This window comes from Stigmatopora argus, chromosome 21, assembly GCF_051989625.1.
Source record: "Stigmatopora argus isolate UIUO_Sarg chromosome 21, RoL_Sarg_1.0, whole genome shotgun sequence".
NCBI classification, from domain to species: Eukaryota; Metazoa; Chordata; class Actinopteri; order Syngnathiformes; family Syngnathidae; genus Stigmatopora; species Stigmatopora argus.
In genome coordinates, this window is record NC_135407.1 from 800,939 (window position 1) to 816,742 (window position 15,804).

The 15,804-nt window shown below is 46.2% G+C and overlaps 4 protein-coding genes across 5 annotated transcripts; 1 reads left to right on the forward strand and 3 right to left on the reverse strand.

The window, feature by feature from the left end:
* Nucleotides 1–4: 4 nt before the first annotated feature.
* LOC144067231 (class I histocompatibility antigen, F10 alpha chain-like) lies at nt 5–2,255 on the reverse strand. The gene is made up of 6 exons (XM_077590802.1): nt 1,669–2,255; nt 1,295–1,570; nt 889–1,188; nt 704–805; nt 625–642; nt 5–531 (listed from the first exon to the last, which is right to left on the reverse strand). The coding sequence occupies exons 1-6, from the start codon at nt 1,988–1,990 to the stop codon at nt 428–430; spliced, it is 1,122 nt and encodes a 373-aa protein (XP_077446928.1). The 5' UTR covers nt 1,991–2,255; the 3' UTR covers nt 5–427.
* Nucleotides 2,256–3,366: 1,111 nt separating this feature from the next.
* LOC144067232 (major histocompatibility complex class I-related protein 1-like) lies at nt 3,367–5,326 on the reverse strand. The gene is made up of 6 exons (XM_077590803.1): nt 4,733–5,326; nt 4,359–4,634; nt 3,959–4,258; nt 3,777–3,875; nt 3,698–3,715; nt 3,367–3,604 (listed from the first exon to the last, which is right to left on the reverse strand). Exons 1-6 carry the CDS (start codon nt 5,052–5,054, stop codon nt 3,501–3,503), a joined length of 1,119 nt encoding a protein of 372 aa, XP_077446929.1. The 5' UTR covers nt 5,055–5,326; the 3' UTR covers nt 3,367–3,500.
* Nucleotides 5,327–7,600: 2,274 nt separating this feature from the next.
* On the reverse strand, nt 7,601–11,856 carry LOC144067234 (major histocompatibility complex class I-related protein 1-like). The gene is made up of 6 exons (XM_077590804.1): nt 11,599–11,856; nt 9,173–9,439; nt 8,799–9,074; nt 8,399–8,698; nt 7,680–8,331; nt 7,601–7,612 (listed from the first exon to the last, which is right to left on the reverse strand). The coding sequence occupies exons 1-5, from the start codon at nt 11,663–11,665 to the stop codon at nt 8,174–8,176; spliced, it is 1,068 nt and encodes a 355-aa protein (XP_077446930.1). The 5' UTR covers nt 11,666–11,856; the 3' UTR covers nt 7,601–7,612; nt 7,680–8,173.
* cibar1 (CBY1 interacting BAR domain containing 1) lies at nt 11,228–15,769 on the forward strand. 2 transcript variants are annotated; one of them, XM_077590805.1, is made up of 9 exons: nt 11,228–11,388; nt 14,020–14,254; nt 14,314–14,382; nt 14,448–14,549; nt 14,623–14,628; nt 14,694–14,798; nt 14,859–14,972; nt 15,054–15,176; nt 15,242–15,769. In XM_077590805.1, exons 1-9 carry the CDS (start codon nt 11,264–11,266, stop codon nt 15,344–15,346), a joined length of 984 nt encoding a protein of 327 aa, XP_077446931.1. In that variant the 5' UTR covers nt 11,228–11,263; the 3' UTR covers nt 15,347–15,769. The 2 variants fall into 2 exon arrangements, with proteins under 2 accessions (XP_077446931.1, XP_077446932.1); XM_077590806.1 differs by lacking the exon at nt 11,228–11,388 and adding an exon at nt 12,956–13,588.
* The last annotated feature ends 35 nt before the right edge of the window (nt 15,770–15,804 follow it).

The following is a 15,804-nucleotide window of genomic DNA, read 5'->3' on the forward strand; positions in this document are numbered from 1 at the left end:
ACATGAAATGATGTTTTTCCTTTATTTATTTTTTGCTTGTGGGCTCAGAGCCTTACATTCATCACAGCATCCTAAAATCCTTTAAAAACCAAAGAAACAGTACCTTTGTTTAAATATCCTTGAGACCATACTTGTGTGCTATCTATTCAGTGGTACTCAAATTTTGCAAGCTACTGTTGATCCACAACACGTATTACAAATTATTCATCACAACATTTCATGTTTAGTTGTTGTGCAAAAACACAAATCACAGTTTGTGTTTTGAAAAGCAAAGTAAAAAAAGTGACAGAATTCCCTCGCAGCTTTTCAATAGCTTGATAGCAAGTAAGAAGTCCTTTAACATGAAATACTAATTCCGTTAGCAAATTCCATCTTTTCCAAAGTGCTTTCTGGGGGACGTGGCGCTCGCCATTCCACGCGTTTTAGGTCACTCAATGGGGACGACATCTCGTTCGGCTACGCTTTGGGGCAGAATCTTGGCCTGGGGAGGGCTCTCCTGGGAAACGAGCTCGGTCGCTTCGGCGTGGAGAACTGTCGTGAGGCAATTCAATCCAAAATCATTTGGTTTCATCAGAGTTCCGCCTGGTCTTATTTTAGGAACTCCAAGGAAAAGCTTTTACTTACCAACTGGCGCATATTTGGCTGCAAGCAAAAGACACGAAAAAGTTAGTCGCCAGCGACTGAAAAAGCAAACGTCCCTCACCTTTTGTCCATTTGTAGACGATGGCGGCGACGATCACGACGGCCACAACGAGGACGGCCAACGGTACGGCGACGGCCAGCGCCGTCTTCCTCCTTTCTTCCGCTTCACAATGCGACGGACGTCACGTGTGTTTCGGACGAGGACGGAAGGACGGACGGACGGACGGACGGAGGCGTGCGGCTCACCTTGGATGCGCTCGTTGCTCAGGAGGACGCGGTCGTCTAGCGGGACGACGATGTCGTCCGGGACGCCGGCCAGCTGGAAGACGCACTCGTATCGGGCGCTGGGGTCCGCCGCTCTGAGGTGGGCGGCGACCTGGAAGGTCCCGTCGTGGTTGGCCAGGGTCTCTTCCCTCTCCACGCCCCTGGAGAGTTTCTGGCCGTCCTTCTTCCAGAACAAGATGGCGTCCCTGGGGTAGAAACCCGTGGCGTGGCAGGTCACCGGCGACCACGACCTCTTCTGCAGCAGGGACAGGCGCGGAAGCACTGCCGGGCGGGTGAGGGTGAGGGTGAGGGCGAGGGCGAGGGCCGAAGAAGAGGGGAGGAAAAAGTTGGGGTGGGAAAGAACGTCACTTGGCTAAGATTGTACTACCTGTTCTCGTGAGGAAGTCCTTCCCGTTGCTCAAATGCATCTTCAAGTACTCTGGACAAGTTTGAGTGTAGTAATCCTTGTAAAATTGAATATCAAGTTGTTGTTCCCATTTGTATTTGGTGACGAGCGCTTGCGGCTTGAGCGCGAGCCATCTCCATTGCTTCAAGTCTAACGATAGGAAGTCTTCTCCGTCGTAAGCGTCGTGTCGCCAACCGTCAACCTCGCCGGTCTCGTCGTCCCATCCGCAGCCATACATTCGCTGGAACGTGTGAACGCCTGAGAGAAAAGCACGGAAATAAGGCGACGTCTGCTCAAAAAAGGGGAGCCACGCCTGAATGGTCGCAAAAACGCTCCAAAGCGGGACGGCAACTCACCTCCGCTTTGGTTGAAGCGCTCATTAGCAATTTCAATGTTGACTTTGTAGACGTGCTGATTGACAATACAGATCGCCGTGTCACGCCTCCAGTAGTCTGGATCCTGGGCTGTGATCTTGTTCACCCAATCCTGTTTGGGACTTAATTTCCTGCTCTTGCTGTCGTAGTGAGCGATCGGCACGCCGTCAACGTAACCGACGGCCAAGAATTCTGGGAAGTTTGGAATTTGAGACGACGCTGTGAAGATATACTCCATCGTGTGGAAGACTGAAAGAAAAAGCAAAAACATTTGTTGATCGAAATGCCCAAATCTTGTCCTCATCCCATTTTCAAAACTGGGCACTTTTGACCGAGTTGACCCTCATTTTTCCGCCTTCCATTTGAAAAACGGACATCATTTGACAAGCAGATATTTGGGAAATGCAAAATACCAACTTTTTTCGACCAGAATAGAGTTAACGTGAGGACGTGGCTGCCATTGACGGCGCTAGACGTCCGATTCCTTGAAACTGCTGGAAAATCCCACAGACACCCAAATGATTTCTTTTGACGACTTCTATCTTTTGAAAAGGTCTTTGAATACAAACCCCGTCCCCCGGCAAAAATGGACATTGGAGTTCTGTTTTGATACCCCGTCTGTCCTGAAATCTTGAGGGGGCATTTGGAAAGTGCGTCACAGTATTTGAAGACGACAAAGTTTCGTAGAAAATGGACTTACCGGGCTGGACGCTTTGAACGTGGACAGCCACAACAAATAAAGCTGCCATCTCCAGCAACTTGAACCACGTTTTTTTTCCTCAATTTTGAAGCCGACGTCGAGTCTCAAATGAGAAACAAGTTTGACAAGTTTACGTGACTTGAGTTCAATAAAGTCACATTGCTTTCATTTCGCCAGAGCGCCTCGCCTCGTTAAGTGAGGACGAGTGGGCGGGGCGCCCCTAGAGTAACCTGAAATATACCTGAGATAACCTTTTAAAGCCAAACGCACTCTAATGCTATTATTTCCAAATAAATATAAATGACAAACTACTACCCTTATATAAAAAGATCTAAAAAAAAATAATGAAAATATTAAGGATTGTTTTGTCACTGGCTTGTACTTTTTCTTAAAACCACAAAGAGTTGGTTGTTTTGTCTTGGGAAAAAAAAATTGCACACGGCTAAAACAGGGGTACGGGGGTTATGAAGTGACAAGAATGAGGCAGTATAAACAACATAAACAAATTTAAATGAACTTGGATGACGATGCAGACACACTCAAAAATAAGTTTAATCTAACCTTACACTAAACTTCATTCTAATTTTGTTTTAAATTTTTGATACCTTTCTTCTCCTGGCCGGGTTGGCTCTGTTTGCCCCGCCTCCAACCTGACTTTCACATGCAACCTATCGATGGTACTTTGCTTTTGTATTCCCTTCAAAATATTCCCAAAATTATACACACAAATGTCCTCACAATAGGATGAAGCACGACCACTTGTCAACGAGAAGTAGTATACATAAAGGGTGAAGTGGCGCTACCTGGTGGACATGTTTTCAAACGTACACAATCTTTTTTTTTTGGGGTAAATACGCTTTAATCGTCATTTTAGCCCCATAAAAATATCCACATATCAAGTTGTTAATCAAAATATTTCATGTTTAGCTACATATTACAGTTTGTGTTTTGAAAAGCAAAGTAAAAAAAGTGACAGAATTCCCTCACAGCTTTTCAATAGCTTGATAGCAAGTAAGAAGTCCTTTAAGATGAAATACAAATTCCGTTAGCAAATTCCATCTTTTCCAAAGTGCTTTCTGGGGGACGTGGCGCTCGCCATTCCACGCGTTTTAGGTCACTCAATGGGGACGACATCTCGTTCGGCTACGCTTTGGGGCAGAATATTGGCCTCGGGGGGGCGCTCCTGGGAAGCGGGCTCGGTCGCTTCGGCGTGGAGAACTGTCGTGAGGCAATTCAATCCAAAATCATTTGGTTTCATCAAAGTCCCGCCTGGTCTTATTTTAGGAACTCCAAGGAAAAGCTTTTACTTACCAACTGGCGCATATTTGGCTGCAAGCAAAAGACACGAAAAAGTTAGTCGCCAGCGACTGAAAAAGCAAACGTCCCTCACCTTTTCTCCATTTGTAGACGATGGCGGCGACGATCACGACGGCCACGAGGACGGCCAACGGTACGGCGACGGCCAGTGCCGTCTTCCTCCTTTCTTCCGCTTCACAAAGCGACGGACGTCACGTGTGTTTCGGACGAGGACGGAAGGACGGACGGACGGACGGACGGAGGCGTGCGGCTCATCTTGGATGCGCTCGTTGCTCAGGAGGACGCGGTCGTCTAGCGGGACGACGATGTCGTCCGGGACGCCGGCCAGCTGGAAGACGCACTCGTATCGGGCGCTAGGGTCCGCCGCTCTGAGGTGGGCGGCGACCTGGAAGGTCCCGTCGTGGTTGGGCAGGGTCTCTTCCCTCTCCACGCCCTCGGAGAGTTTCTGGCCGTCCTTCTTCCAGAACAAGATGGCGTCCCTGGGGTAGAACCCCGTGGCGTGGCAGGTCACCGGCGACCACGACCTCTTCTGCAGCAGGGACAGGCGCGGAAGCACTGCCGGGCGGGTGAGGGTGAGGGTGAGGGTGAGGGCCGAAGAAGAGGGGAGGAAAAAGTTGGGGTCGGAAAGAACGTCGCTTGGCTAAGATTGTACTACCTGTTCTCGTGAGGAAGTCCTTCCCGTTGCTCAAATGCATCTTCAAGTAGTCTGGACAAATTTCAGTGTAGTAATACTTTTTATATTGAATATCAAGTTGTTGTTCCCATTTCTGTTTGGTGACGAGCGCTTGCGGCTTGAACGCGATCCATCTCCATTGCTTCAAGTCTAACGATATGAAGTCTTCTCCGTCGTAAGCCTCGTGTCGCCAACCGTCAACCTCGCCGGTCTCGTCGTCCCATCCGCAGCCATACATTCGCTGGATCGTGTGAACGCCTGAGAGAAAAGCACGGAAATAAGGCGACGTCTGCTCAAAAAAGGGGAGCGGCGCCTGAATGGTCGCAAAAATACTCCAAAGCGGGACGGCAACTCACCTCCGCTTTGGTTGAAGCGCTCATTAGCAATTTCAATGTTGACTTTGTAGATGTGCTGATTGCCAATACAGATCGCTGTGTTCCTCCTCCAGTAGTATGGATCCTGGGCTGTGATCTTGTTCACCCAATCCTGTTTGGGACTTACTTTCCTGCTCATGCTGTCGTAGTGAGTGATCGGCACGCCGTCAACGTAACCGACGGCCAAGAATTCTGGGAAGTTTGGAATTTGAGACGACGCCGTTTCGATAATCTCCATCGTGTGGAACACTGAAAGAAAAAGCAAAAACATTTGTTGATCGAAATGCCCAAATCCTGTCCTCATCCCATTTTCAAAACTGGGCACTTTTGACCGAGTTGACCGTCATTTTTCCGCCTTTCATTTGAAAAAACGGACATCATTTGACAAGCAGATATTTGGGAAATGCAAAATACCAACTTTTCCGACCAGAATAGAGTTAACGTGAGGACGTGGCTGCCATTGACGGCGCTAGACGTCCGATTCCTTGAAACTGCTGGAAAATCCCACAGACAACCAAATGATTTCTTTTGACGACTTCTATCTTTTGAAAAGGTCTTTGAATACAAACCCCCTCCCCCGGCAAAAACAGACATTGGAGTTCTGTTTTGATACCCCGTCTGTCCTGAAATCTTGAGTGGGCACTTTAAAGTGCGTCACAGTTTTTTGAAGACGACAAAATATCGGAGAAAATGGACTTACCGGGCTGGACGCTTTGAATGTGGAGAGCCACAACAAATAAAGCTGCCATCTCCAGCATCTTGAACCACGTTTATTTTCTCAAATTTGAAGCCGACGTCGAGTCTCAAAAGAGAAACAAAATGGACACGCTTCCGTGACTTGAGTTCAATAAAGTCGCATTATACTTTGATTTTCGCCAGGACGCCCCGCCCCGCCTCGTTACGTGAGGACGAGTGGGCGGGGCGCACCTGGAGTAACCTGAAATATGACTTTCTTTTCTGAACGGCTTATCCTCGCCGGGGGTGCTGGAGCCTATCCCAGGTAAAAAATGGAACTATTGGCACTTATTAGTTATATTACATTATTAATTATCATTGTATTTTTTCCCTATTTTGAAAAATGAATGAATCTAACTCCAGATGCACGAACGAGGTAACGTTTTCTTGCCGTTATATTGGCGTTCGTGCCTTCGAGAGCTTTTGTTTTGAAGACTATCATCTCAATGGAAGACCAGTACGTGCCACTGACTGGGACGGAATTAATGCTCCGTTCGTGCGTTCAATGACCTCATTTGTACGCCCAGGTGTTGGCAAGTAGTATTACATTCCGTAGGGGCAAAACATGTTTTTAATATTTCGAGGAGGAAAAAAAATCCAGTACTTGCTATCATATAAAAATAAAAATAAATAGTCCTACAAATGAAGTGCTAAATAACATTATACTGGCGTTCACAATGAAATGATTTGTTTTGGAATCATTGTCATGTTGAAAGACGTAGACCCTCCATTACCTGCTAATAAATTAAATATCATACAATGTGATTTCCCATATGTACGTTTATTCATTACAAGCTGGGGGGCCCGGCTTTGAAATCAAGATTTTTTGTTATACAGTTTTGAAAATCTAAATAGACAACATCTAAAATAAATGGTACAATTGAGTGGTATACTGATGAAACCAGTTCAAGGACAGCAATATAACAGTGGATAGTAAATCAAAAGTTGACACTTAAAACCTTTAACCCTACTGAAAATGTAAAAAAACAAATACAGGCGCTCCCCTACTTACGAGCGAGTTCGGTTCCGAGCGATTGTTCATACGTTGAATTTGTTCGTAAGTTGCTTCAGTGCTATATTTTGTATTATAATTTATGTTTAAGGCCTATATAAGTATATTGAAGGTTTATATACGTGCATTTGTATGTTTAAGGCTTGTATACGTAACCTGCATTGGTTTGTACTGAATTTTTTTTTTAATAAAATGGAGAGAATATGTACAGTACTGTATAGAGAGAGAGAGAGAGAGAGATTTATGTATTAGAAACTGGCCGAAAGAAGCGATCTAATGACGATTGCACAGTTTTTTTCTTTTTTTCATCATAAATGTTCTGATGAAGCACTACTCGGAAAAAGGCGCGCAATACAAAATCTAACTTACAGCATCTTTTTCCGAACATTTTTTGACATATGCCATATGCGCAGACATGTTCGTATGTACCGTTGTTCGTAACTCGAATGTTCGTAAGTAGGGGAGCGTCTCTATATACGTATACGTATATGTCACATTAAATCAAGTCATTTAAGAATAGCTAATAATTGAAATAGAAAAGAAGACAAATGATATTTGCTGAAATATGCATTTAGTTTGCTAATCCTCATAAGGATTGCGGGGGGTGCTGGAGCCCACTTCAGGCACGAGGCGGGGGACACCCGGAATCTACGGACAGCCTATCACAGGATGCTGACTGCAAAGACTCGTCATCTGGCGTAGTTCCTCTGCTAGTGAGGAGGTCCTCCATCTGTTGCGAGAGGGTTCGTTAGTCAACGTTCGGCATCATCCGTTACCGTCCATGCCGACTTTCTCACGTTCTCGCTGCTCCCCTCAGAGCTTCCGCCTACAAAGAAACAATCAAAGATTTTTTTCACTTGCTGTTGTCAAGCACCACTTCCTATTGTCCACTTACCGGAATCGGAGGAGAGAGAAGATTGCGAAGATTGCCTCCATCCTTTCAGTTTGGCTGAAAGAAGAAGAAATAAATAAATAAAACAACAACAACGCGGGAGTTCAAGACAGGGATAGACATCCAATTTATTTTGACACTTAAGAATTGGACGTCTTGAATAAGAATTAAGAAAGTGTTTGGCCATTACCTTTCTCACTGTTACAAAGTTCATCATCCGTTCCTTGGACAAAAAAAACATCATCATTATCACGTGGACTAAAATATGTCATCAGTTTCCGAGAAATTACCTTTGGTGGAAACTTTGTCTCCAGCACCTGAAAATGAAAATGACGATGATTGATTTGCGTTATGATTTTGTACACCCTGAAGACTAGGACATATTTAAAAGATGAATCATTGCAATAAAACAAGGCTTTATGTCTATATATTACTACCATATGATTAAATACATGTTTTCAGGTTGATGACGCACACGAACAGAATGTTCGTTCCCTTATATTAATGCTTGCACAATGAATAAAGGAAGCTTTCAGTACGAGATATTCTTTTGAGGTTGATTACAGATGGCTTCACCCAAAGGCAACTGCAACATCCCAAGAAAGGGTGGAACCCTGGAGACCGTCGTGGGCCGAGTCAACATCATACCTTTAATCAGCTAATGCATTATTCATATTTGTGTTATAAAAACTGGGAGACTCGGTTTGGGTGTTTTCTCTCGATGGTCACAAAGACGCACAGTTGTTTGTGTTAGGGACCCGAGACCCCGAGTTCTGTATTAGATCTACTTGTCAGGAATAAAGTTAGTCGCCAGCGACTGAAAAAGCAAACGTCCCTCACCTTTTCTCCATTTGTAGACGATGGCGGCGACGATCACGACGGCCACAACGAGGACGGCCAACGGTACGGCGACGGCCAGCGCCATCTTCCTCCTTTCTTCCGCTTCACAAAGCGACGGACGTCACGTGTGTTTCGGACGAGGACGGACGGACGGAGGCGTGCGGCTCACCTTGGATGCGCTCGTTGCTCAGGAGGACGCGGTGGTCTAGCGGGACGACGATGTCGTCCGGGACGCCGGCCAGCTGGAAGACGCACTCGTATCGGGCGCTGAGGTCCGCCGCTCTGAGGTGGGCGGCGACCTGGAAGGTCCCGTCGTGGTTGGGCAGGGTGTCTTCCCTCTCCACGCCCTTGGAGACTTTCTGGCCGTCCTTCTTCCAGAACAAGATGGCGTCCCTGGGGTAGAAACCCGTGGCGTGGCAGGTCACCGGCGACCACGACCTCTTCTGCAGCAGGGACAGGCGCGGAAGCACTGCCGGGCGGGTGAGGGTGAGGGTGAGGGTGAGGGCCGAAGAAGAGGGGAGGAAAAAGTTGGGGTGGGAAAGAACGTCGCTTGGCTAAGATTGTACTACCTGTTCTCGTGAGGAAGTCCTTCCCATTGCTCACATGCGCCTTCAAGTACTCTGGACAAGTTTGAGTGTAGTAATCCTTGTAAAATTGAATAACAAATTGTTCTTCCCATTTGTGTTTGGTGACGAGCGCTTGCGGCTTGAACGCGAGCCATCTCCATTGCTTCAAGTCTAACGATATGAAGTTTTCTCCGTCGTAAGCGTAGTGTCGCCAACCGTCAATCTCGCCGGTCTCGTCGTCCCAGCTGCAGCCAGACATCACCTGGAACGTGTGAACGCCTGAGAGAAAGGCACGGAAATAAGGCGACGTCTGCTCAAAAAAGAGGAGTGGCACCTGAATGGTCGCAAAAACGCTCCAAAGCGGGACGGCAACTCACCTCCGCTTTGGTTAAAAAGCTCATTAACAGTTTCAAAGTCATTTTTTGTGACCTGCTGATAGCCAATACAGATCCCCTTGTCACGCCTCCAGTAGTGTGGATCCTGGGTTGTGATCTTGTTCACCCAATCCTGTTTGGGACTAAATTTCCCGCTCATGCTGTCGTAGTGAGTGATCGGCACGCCGTCAACGTAAGCGACGCTCAAGTATTCTGGGAAGTTTGGAATTTGAGACGACGCTGTGATGATAAACTCCAGCGTGTGGAAGACTGAAAGAAAAAGCAAAAAGATTTGTTGATCGAAATGCCCAAATCCTGTCCTCATCCCATTTTCAAAACTGGGCACTTTTGACCGAGTTGACCCTCATTTTTCCACCTTCCATTTGAAAAAACTGACATCATTTGACAAGCAGATATTTGGGAAATGCAAAATACCAACTTTTTCAACCAGAATAGAGTTAACGTGAGGACGTGGCTGCCATTGACGGCGCTAGACGTCCGATTCCTTGAAACTGCTGGAAAATCCCACAGACACCCAAATGATTTCTTTTGACGACTTCTATCTTTTGAAAAGGTCTTTGAATACAAACCCCCTTCCCCGGCAAAAACGGACATTGGAGCTCTGTTTTGATACCCCTTTTGTCCTGAAATCTTGAGTGGGCACTTTAAAGTGCGTGACAGTATTTGAAGACGACAAAATTTCGTAGAAAATGGACTTACCGGGCTGGACGCTTTGAATGTGGACAGCCACAACAAATAAAGCTGCCATCTCCAGCATCTTGAACCACGTTTTTTTTCTCAATTTTGAAGCCAACGTCGAGTCTCAAATGAAAGACAAGTTGGACACGCTTCCGTGACTTGAGTTCAATAAAGTCGCATTGCTTTGATTTTCGCCAGAGCGCCTCGCCTCGTTACGTGAGGACGAGTAACCTGAAAGATTTCTTTCTTTTCTGAACGGCTTATCCTCGCCGGGGGTGCTGGAGCTTATCCCAGATTAAAAAATGAACTATTGGCACTTATTAGTTGAATTACATTATGTTTTCCCTATTTTGAAAAATAATCATTGATGCTGACTTTGGGCGAAAGGCAGACTACACCTTCGACTGGTCGCCAGTCAGCCGTAGAGCACACCGAGAGACCGACGCCCATTCGCACACACCATCAGGCGGCTCAATATTAATAATATACAGTGGTACCTCGTGATACGACAGCTCGTCATACGACATGCTCGTGTTACGACGGACATTTCGATCGAAAAATTCGTCCGAGATGCGATCAAAATGTCGTGATGCGACCAAGCCAGGTGGCCATAACACTGTCTTTTTTTGCATCTCTTTCGTGTCTAAAATATGTCTACGAGCACTGGGCGGACTTTGCATTTCCCCACCTGCTTTTTTCCCCCACGTTGGTCTACAATTACATACCAGGTAGACAATATTACAATGGATGGGCAGAGTTTTGCAAAGAAAAGGCGACCGTTGACAATGGACATGAAACGCGAAATAATTGAAAAATATGAGAGTGGGGTGCTCGGCAATACGAGAGGAATCCGTCAACTATATCCACCATCCTTAAGCAGAAGGACGCAATTCAGGAGAAGAGGCCTTCCAAGGGACTCACTGTCATTTCCCACCGGCGCAGTGACATTCACGACCAGATGGAGAACCTTCTTTTATTGTGGATAAAAGCTAAACAATTAGCAGGAGATAGCGTGACCGAGTCAACCGTATGTGAAAAAGCCAGCGGAATTGACATGGATTTGAGAACAACGAAAGGAGAGCCTTCAACAACTTCACAACCCTTTTAAAGCGAGTCATGGCTGGTTCGAAAAATGTAAAAAAAAAAAAGATCTGGAATACACTCGGTAATCCGACACGGGGAAGCGGCCAGTTCCAATTCCAAAGCCGCCGCGGTGGAATTTATCAAGACATTTGCCTTGATTATCACCCAGGAAAGTGACATCCCCCAGCAAGTTTTCAACTAAGATGAAACTGGTCTTTTTTGGAAATTCATCGTGGCAGAGGAGAAGGCACACAAACCTATGAAGGACTGCTTAACGCTAGCGTTGTGTGAATGTTTTTTTTTAATTAGGACATGTACATTGTTTGGATCAAGATTTGGATTTTGGCCATGAAATTCTTCTTGATGTGCCCCAGTTTGGCTCGAACGGTGAAAAAACCGGACTGTCTGGCTCACAATGTCGCAAACAAAAACACTAGGTATTGATTACTTATTTATGCTGGCTCACAATGTCGCAAACGAACACACTACTTATTTATTGATAGTATATATTTGTGTGGTGAAAGTTTTAAATCTCATTTTACTTGTATTGTGACAATTAAAGCATTCAATTCAATTCAATTCAAATGATCAACAAATACCACCAATAACAACTTTTATACTTACCTTTGAGGAGAATTAAAACTCACCTGCGTTTATAACGAGCGGAGAACAGCTTAGGAAAGCGAACAGATGTAGAAACATTCTGGTCTTCATTTGGTTTCTGCTTACATCAGGTCGTTAAACTTTGAAGGATCGTAAAGGGTCGATTCTTTTGCTGAATTCTTGCCGATCATCCGTGTCACCGTGTCTGTCCGATGTGCTTCTGTTTCTCTGATTCTCTTTGCGTGACAACCTTCCCGTGAACAAACCGGAAAAACCAAAATTTGCTCCGCCCCTAATTGGCAGTGGCGGGCTGTCAGGTCCTTAAAGGCCTTCTCTGCTGGCCTAAGAAATCATATATTCTATTTTGTCCATCAATACGTACTTATTATTCCAAATGGTCTGTTAGCTTCCTTTCATTGCTTTCCCCCCCTGGTTGCACTGCTTCCAGATGTGTGTTTTCATATTGAAGCATTTAACCAATCACATTTCAGCCATTATTTGTTGCCAGATCAGATCTGCCTCAAAGCCTTCACAATCAGTTCTTGCGGGCTCTGCTGCATTAAACTAGATTGTTGCTTTTAACCAATCAGATTTCGAATTGGCAACCCCACAATGATTTTTCATAGGCGTTAGCATTTTGCTGGCTGGGACATGTCATTGCTTTCACAAACTATGATTGGCTAGTAGGCGGGCCAAAGCAGCCAGAGATCGCAAACTCCACCCACATGGCCGACAGTGGCAAAAACAAATGGATTCTGTTGCAGATTTCTCTCACAAAGCTATTTTCCAGACGGACTTTTCCAGAAAAAAATGGACATCATTAAGAAAGGGCGGTCAACTCCGAAGCTAGCAAGCCTGTTACAGCCGGGAAAATGGTGTGTGCGGCACTTTCAGTGTGCTAACTTAGCTCCACAAGCAAATAGTATATTGTTGTTTTGATTTAAAGCCATTTTCAAAACGGACTATGCCAGAAATATGACAGGACAGGCTCGACTTTCATCATTAGCTTCGATGGCGATAGGAAAGAAGGAAGAAAGAAAGGAGGATGGATATTGTGTAAAAAGGATTTTTGGTGAGTAAAATATGGCTATATTCCTAAATAATATTTCAATTGTGGGCCAAGTTCTGATATCTGAAAAGCTCCAGTGTTTGTATTTAATCTCCAGTGTTTGTATTTAATCACAAAATGCTGCTAGGAAGTGGATTTTACCCCATTTTTGTGCATTAATTTATTGATTATTTTTTATGTGTTGCAGCTGTAGCTGCAGTAGAGGTTTTATAGCCATAAAATAGATTTGAGGGTTGGATTGATACGTTGAAGGCGCTACCAGAAAATGCACCGCCTGCCACTGCTAATTGGTAATCCAACTGGTCGTTCTTTATGCTTTGTGGATAGTTTTAATTGCAAAGCATTTGTCCCCAACCTAACCCTCTTTCTATTTTCTCGCGAACCGGCTAATGGGGAGGGCGACAACTTAAGACAAAATTGTGTGAGGGTGGCTTCGGTGCACCAACGACACCCATGACGGCAAAAAACAAGTCCCAAGCATAATAGCAATTATTTATTATTATTATAACAACTTTTCTCATTTCAAGTAGGAGGGGGAGATTGAAAACGTTAATATTTTTTACTCTGATGGACCGGCACTAGGTAGCTCGTGGACCGGTACCTGTCCGAGATCACCAATAACACCGACTTTGTGGTTCGATACGTTTTTTTAGACATTCACGGAAAGTGGGAGTGCAAAAACACAATTAGTGTAAAAGCTTTCATCAACGTCGCGTTCAAATTTGCACCAATCCGACCGTTTCCTCATATTTGTTTCGTTTTCTCTCGCTCTCTCCCATAGATTCTCAAAATTCCAACTTTCTGTGGTTGCCTAAACGCAACAGACTCCATGGAAACGCTAGCAAGCTTGCGTACGTTCTAGCTAGCTAAGCTAACACAGTTTGTCTTCGTTTCAGCTCGAGATATTTTCTTTTTCCGACTCTTTTCTCAGCAAAGATGAATCTAACTCCAGATGCACGAACGAGGTAACGTTTTCTCGCCGTTGTATTGGCGTTCGTGCCTCACAGAAGGCCGTCAATGTTCGCCGAGCTAATTAGCCGAGCGAAACACGTCCCACTCAGTGTTGTTTTTGTTTCTGAAATAAGCCCAATTATAAGAACGATGAGCAAAGTGACCCATGGTCCGACCACCAGAAAATGGGGTCCAACTAATTCGATACGATTCGTTGTACGCTCTTAGCTGCCTCATTGCGTGCCTATTCAAAAATGTCTTTCAACAGGAACATTTTTACGTCTATCAATTTAAAAAAATGTTTATCGATCGCAAAAAAACGGCTTCGGGGTTATGGTTTGGCCCACAGTTTGCTAGTAGGCGACCCCTGATCTGGAAGGACATGTTACCGAAGCAGTGACGTGAACTTGGACGATCGCCCCTGTCCCGTCGTTTTTGTTTTCAGGGACAACCAGACCAGGAGGATCCAGGAGAACATCAGCAACGTGGAGAAGCACTTTGGCGAACTGTGCGCCTTGTTTGGCGCGTACGGCCTCAAGACCGCCAGGCTCCGCGACAAGGCCGACTTGCTGGTGCGAGAAATCGCCGACTACGCCGACACAGAGACGCCGGGGCTCAAGAAAGGCATGAAGTGTTATGCCGATCATCTGGCCAAGATTCAGGACTACCGGCACGCCGAGGTCCGTTCGTACGGACGAGCGAATCGCCGGACGTCCGTTCCTGACCCGTCTGCTTTCAGGTGGAGCGACTTGAGGCCAAGGTCATCGAACCTCTCAAAGGCTACGGCGTGTTGGTGCGGCGCAAACGGGTGAGTGCCGCCGCCCAATTAGCTTTTAGCGTTAGCAAGGCGACCTTGACGGCGCCGTGGTGCAGGAGGACGTGAAGTTGGCCTGCAGCGCCAGGACACGCGAGTCCAAGCAGATGCAGCAGCTAGAACAAACTCGACAGCGAAACCCAGGCGACCGGCAGATCATCGTATCCTTTTTCGCCGAGCGTTCCGCATGCGCTTTCATGGCTCCGGGGCCTCTTTCCTTAACCCCGCCTCCAGTCCCAGGTGCGTCAACGGCGGTTCCGCGTGACGAATGACATGATGATAATGATGATGGTGGTGTGCGTCAGGCCGAGAGCGAGTTGCAGCGAGCCACCTTGGACGCCGCGCGGACCACGCGGCAGCTAGAGGAGACCATCGATGACTTTGAGAAGCAAAAGATTCAAGACATCAAGGTAGGAGACCAGCGCCGACCTTCCCTGACCGCTCTGTCTCACCGCCGGTGTCTTTTTCAGAGGATCCTGTGCGACTTTGCACGTGTGGAGATGACCTTCCACGCCAAAGCCTTGGAGCTCTACACGATGGCCTACCAGAGCATTCACGACGTGGACGAGGATGACGACCTCGAGGTCAGTCGCGAGGCGACCCGGCCTCTGAGGGCTGGGGATTGGACGGCGCGGGGTCGTGACGATTGCGGCCTTTTTTTTCAGGTCTTTAGGAGCTCGCTGCACCCGCCCGACTACCCACTGCGCTCAGGCGTGATACGCGCAAACTCTCGTGCTTCCTTGGACGGGACCGCCTCCTCCTTCCTGACCTCGACGGCGGCGTTTCAGGTAGACTCCGCCCGCAAGCTATACCCGCCGCCCGTCTTAGATTGCGTCGCTCGCCCTTGCAACAGAGGGCCTTAGGACGACAGACCGAAGAAGAGGGAGACTCAGATGAAGACGAGGAAGAGGATGAGGAGGAAGAAGAAGAAGAAGAGTCTGACGAGGAAACTCCATGACATTGTTCGTGCCATAATAATAAAAACATTTCATTAGTACCCATACTTATCAAATGTAAAAATTTGACTGACATTGAGGAATTCATCTTGCTAGTTTTTTTTTTATACAATTCAGTATTGTGATTGTTATACTGTATTTTGTTCTGTCATGAAACTATTTGTCAGATGTTATGATTCTAGGTAGAATCATTCTACAATACAAAAATGAATTCCATGGCCGCCATTGATGGTGCTAAGATAGCCAATTGACGTACACCGGGAGGAAAGAATGCATAAATTATTCACAACAGATTGGACATCGAGAACCGTCAATGGCATTCATAGCCAGCGTTCAGTTTAAATACATTTAATAACTATCGTTGTCAATGGGACAGAATGAAACAAAAACATTTCCTAAAATCCAAAATAAAAGATACAATGTTCTCTCCTCATGTTGTGATGTGGGTGTAGGCACATTG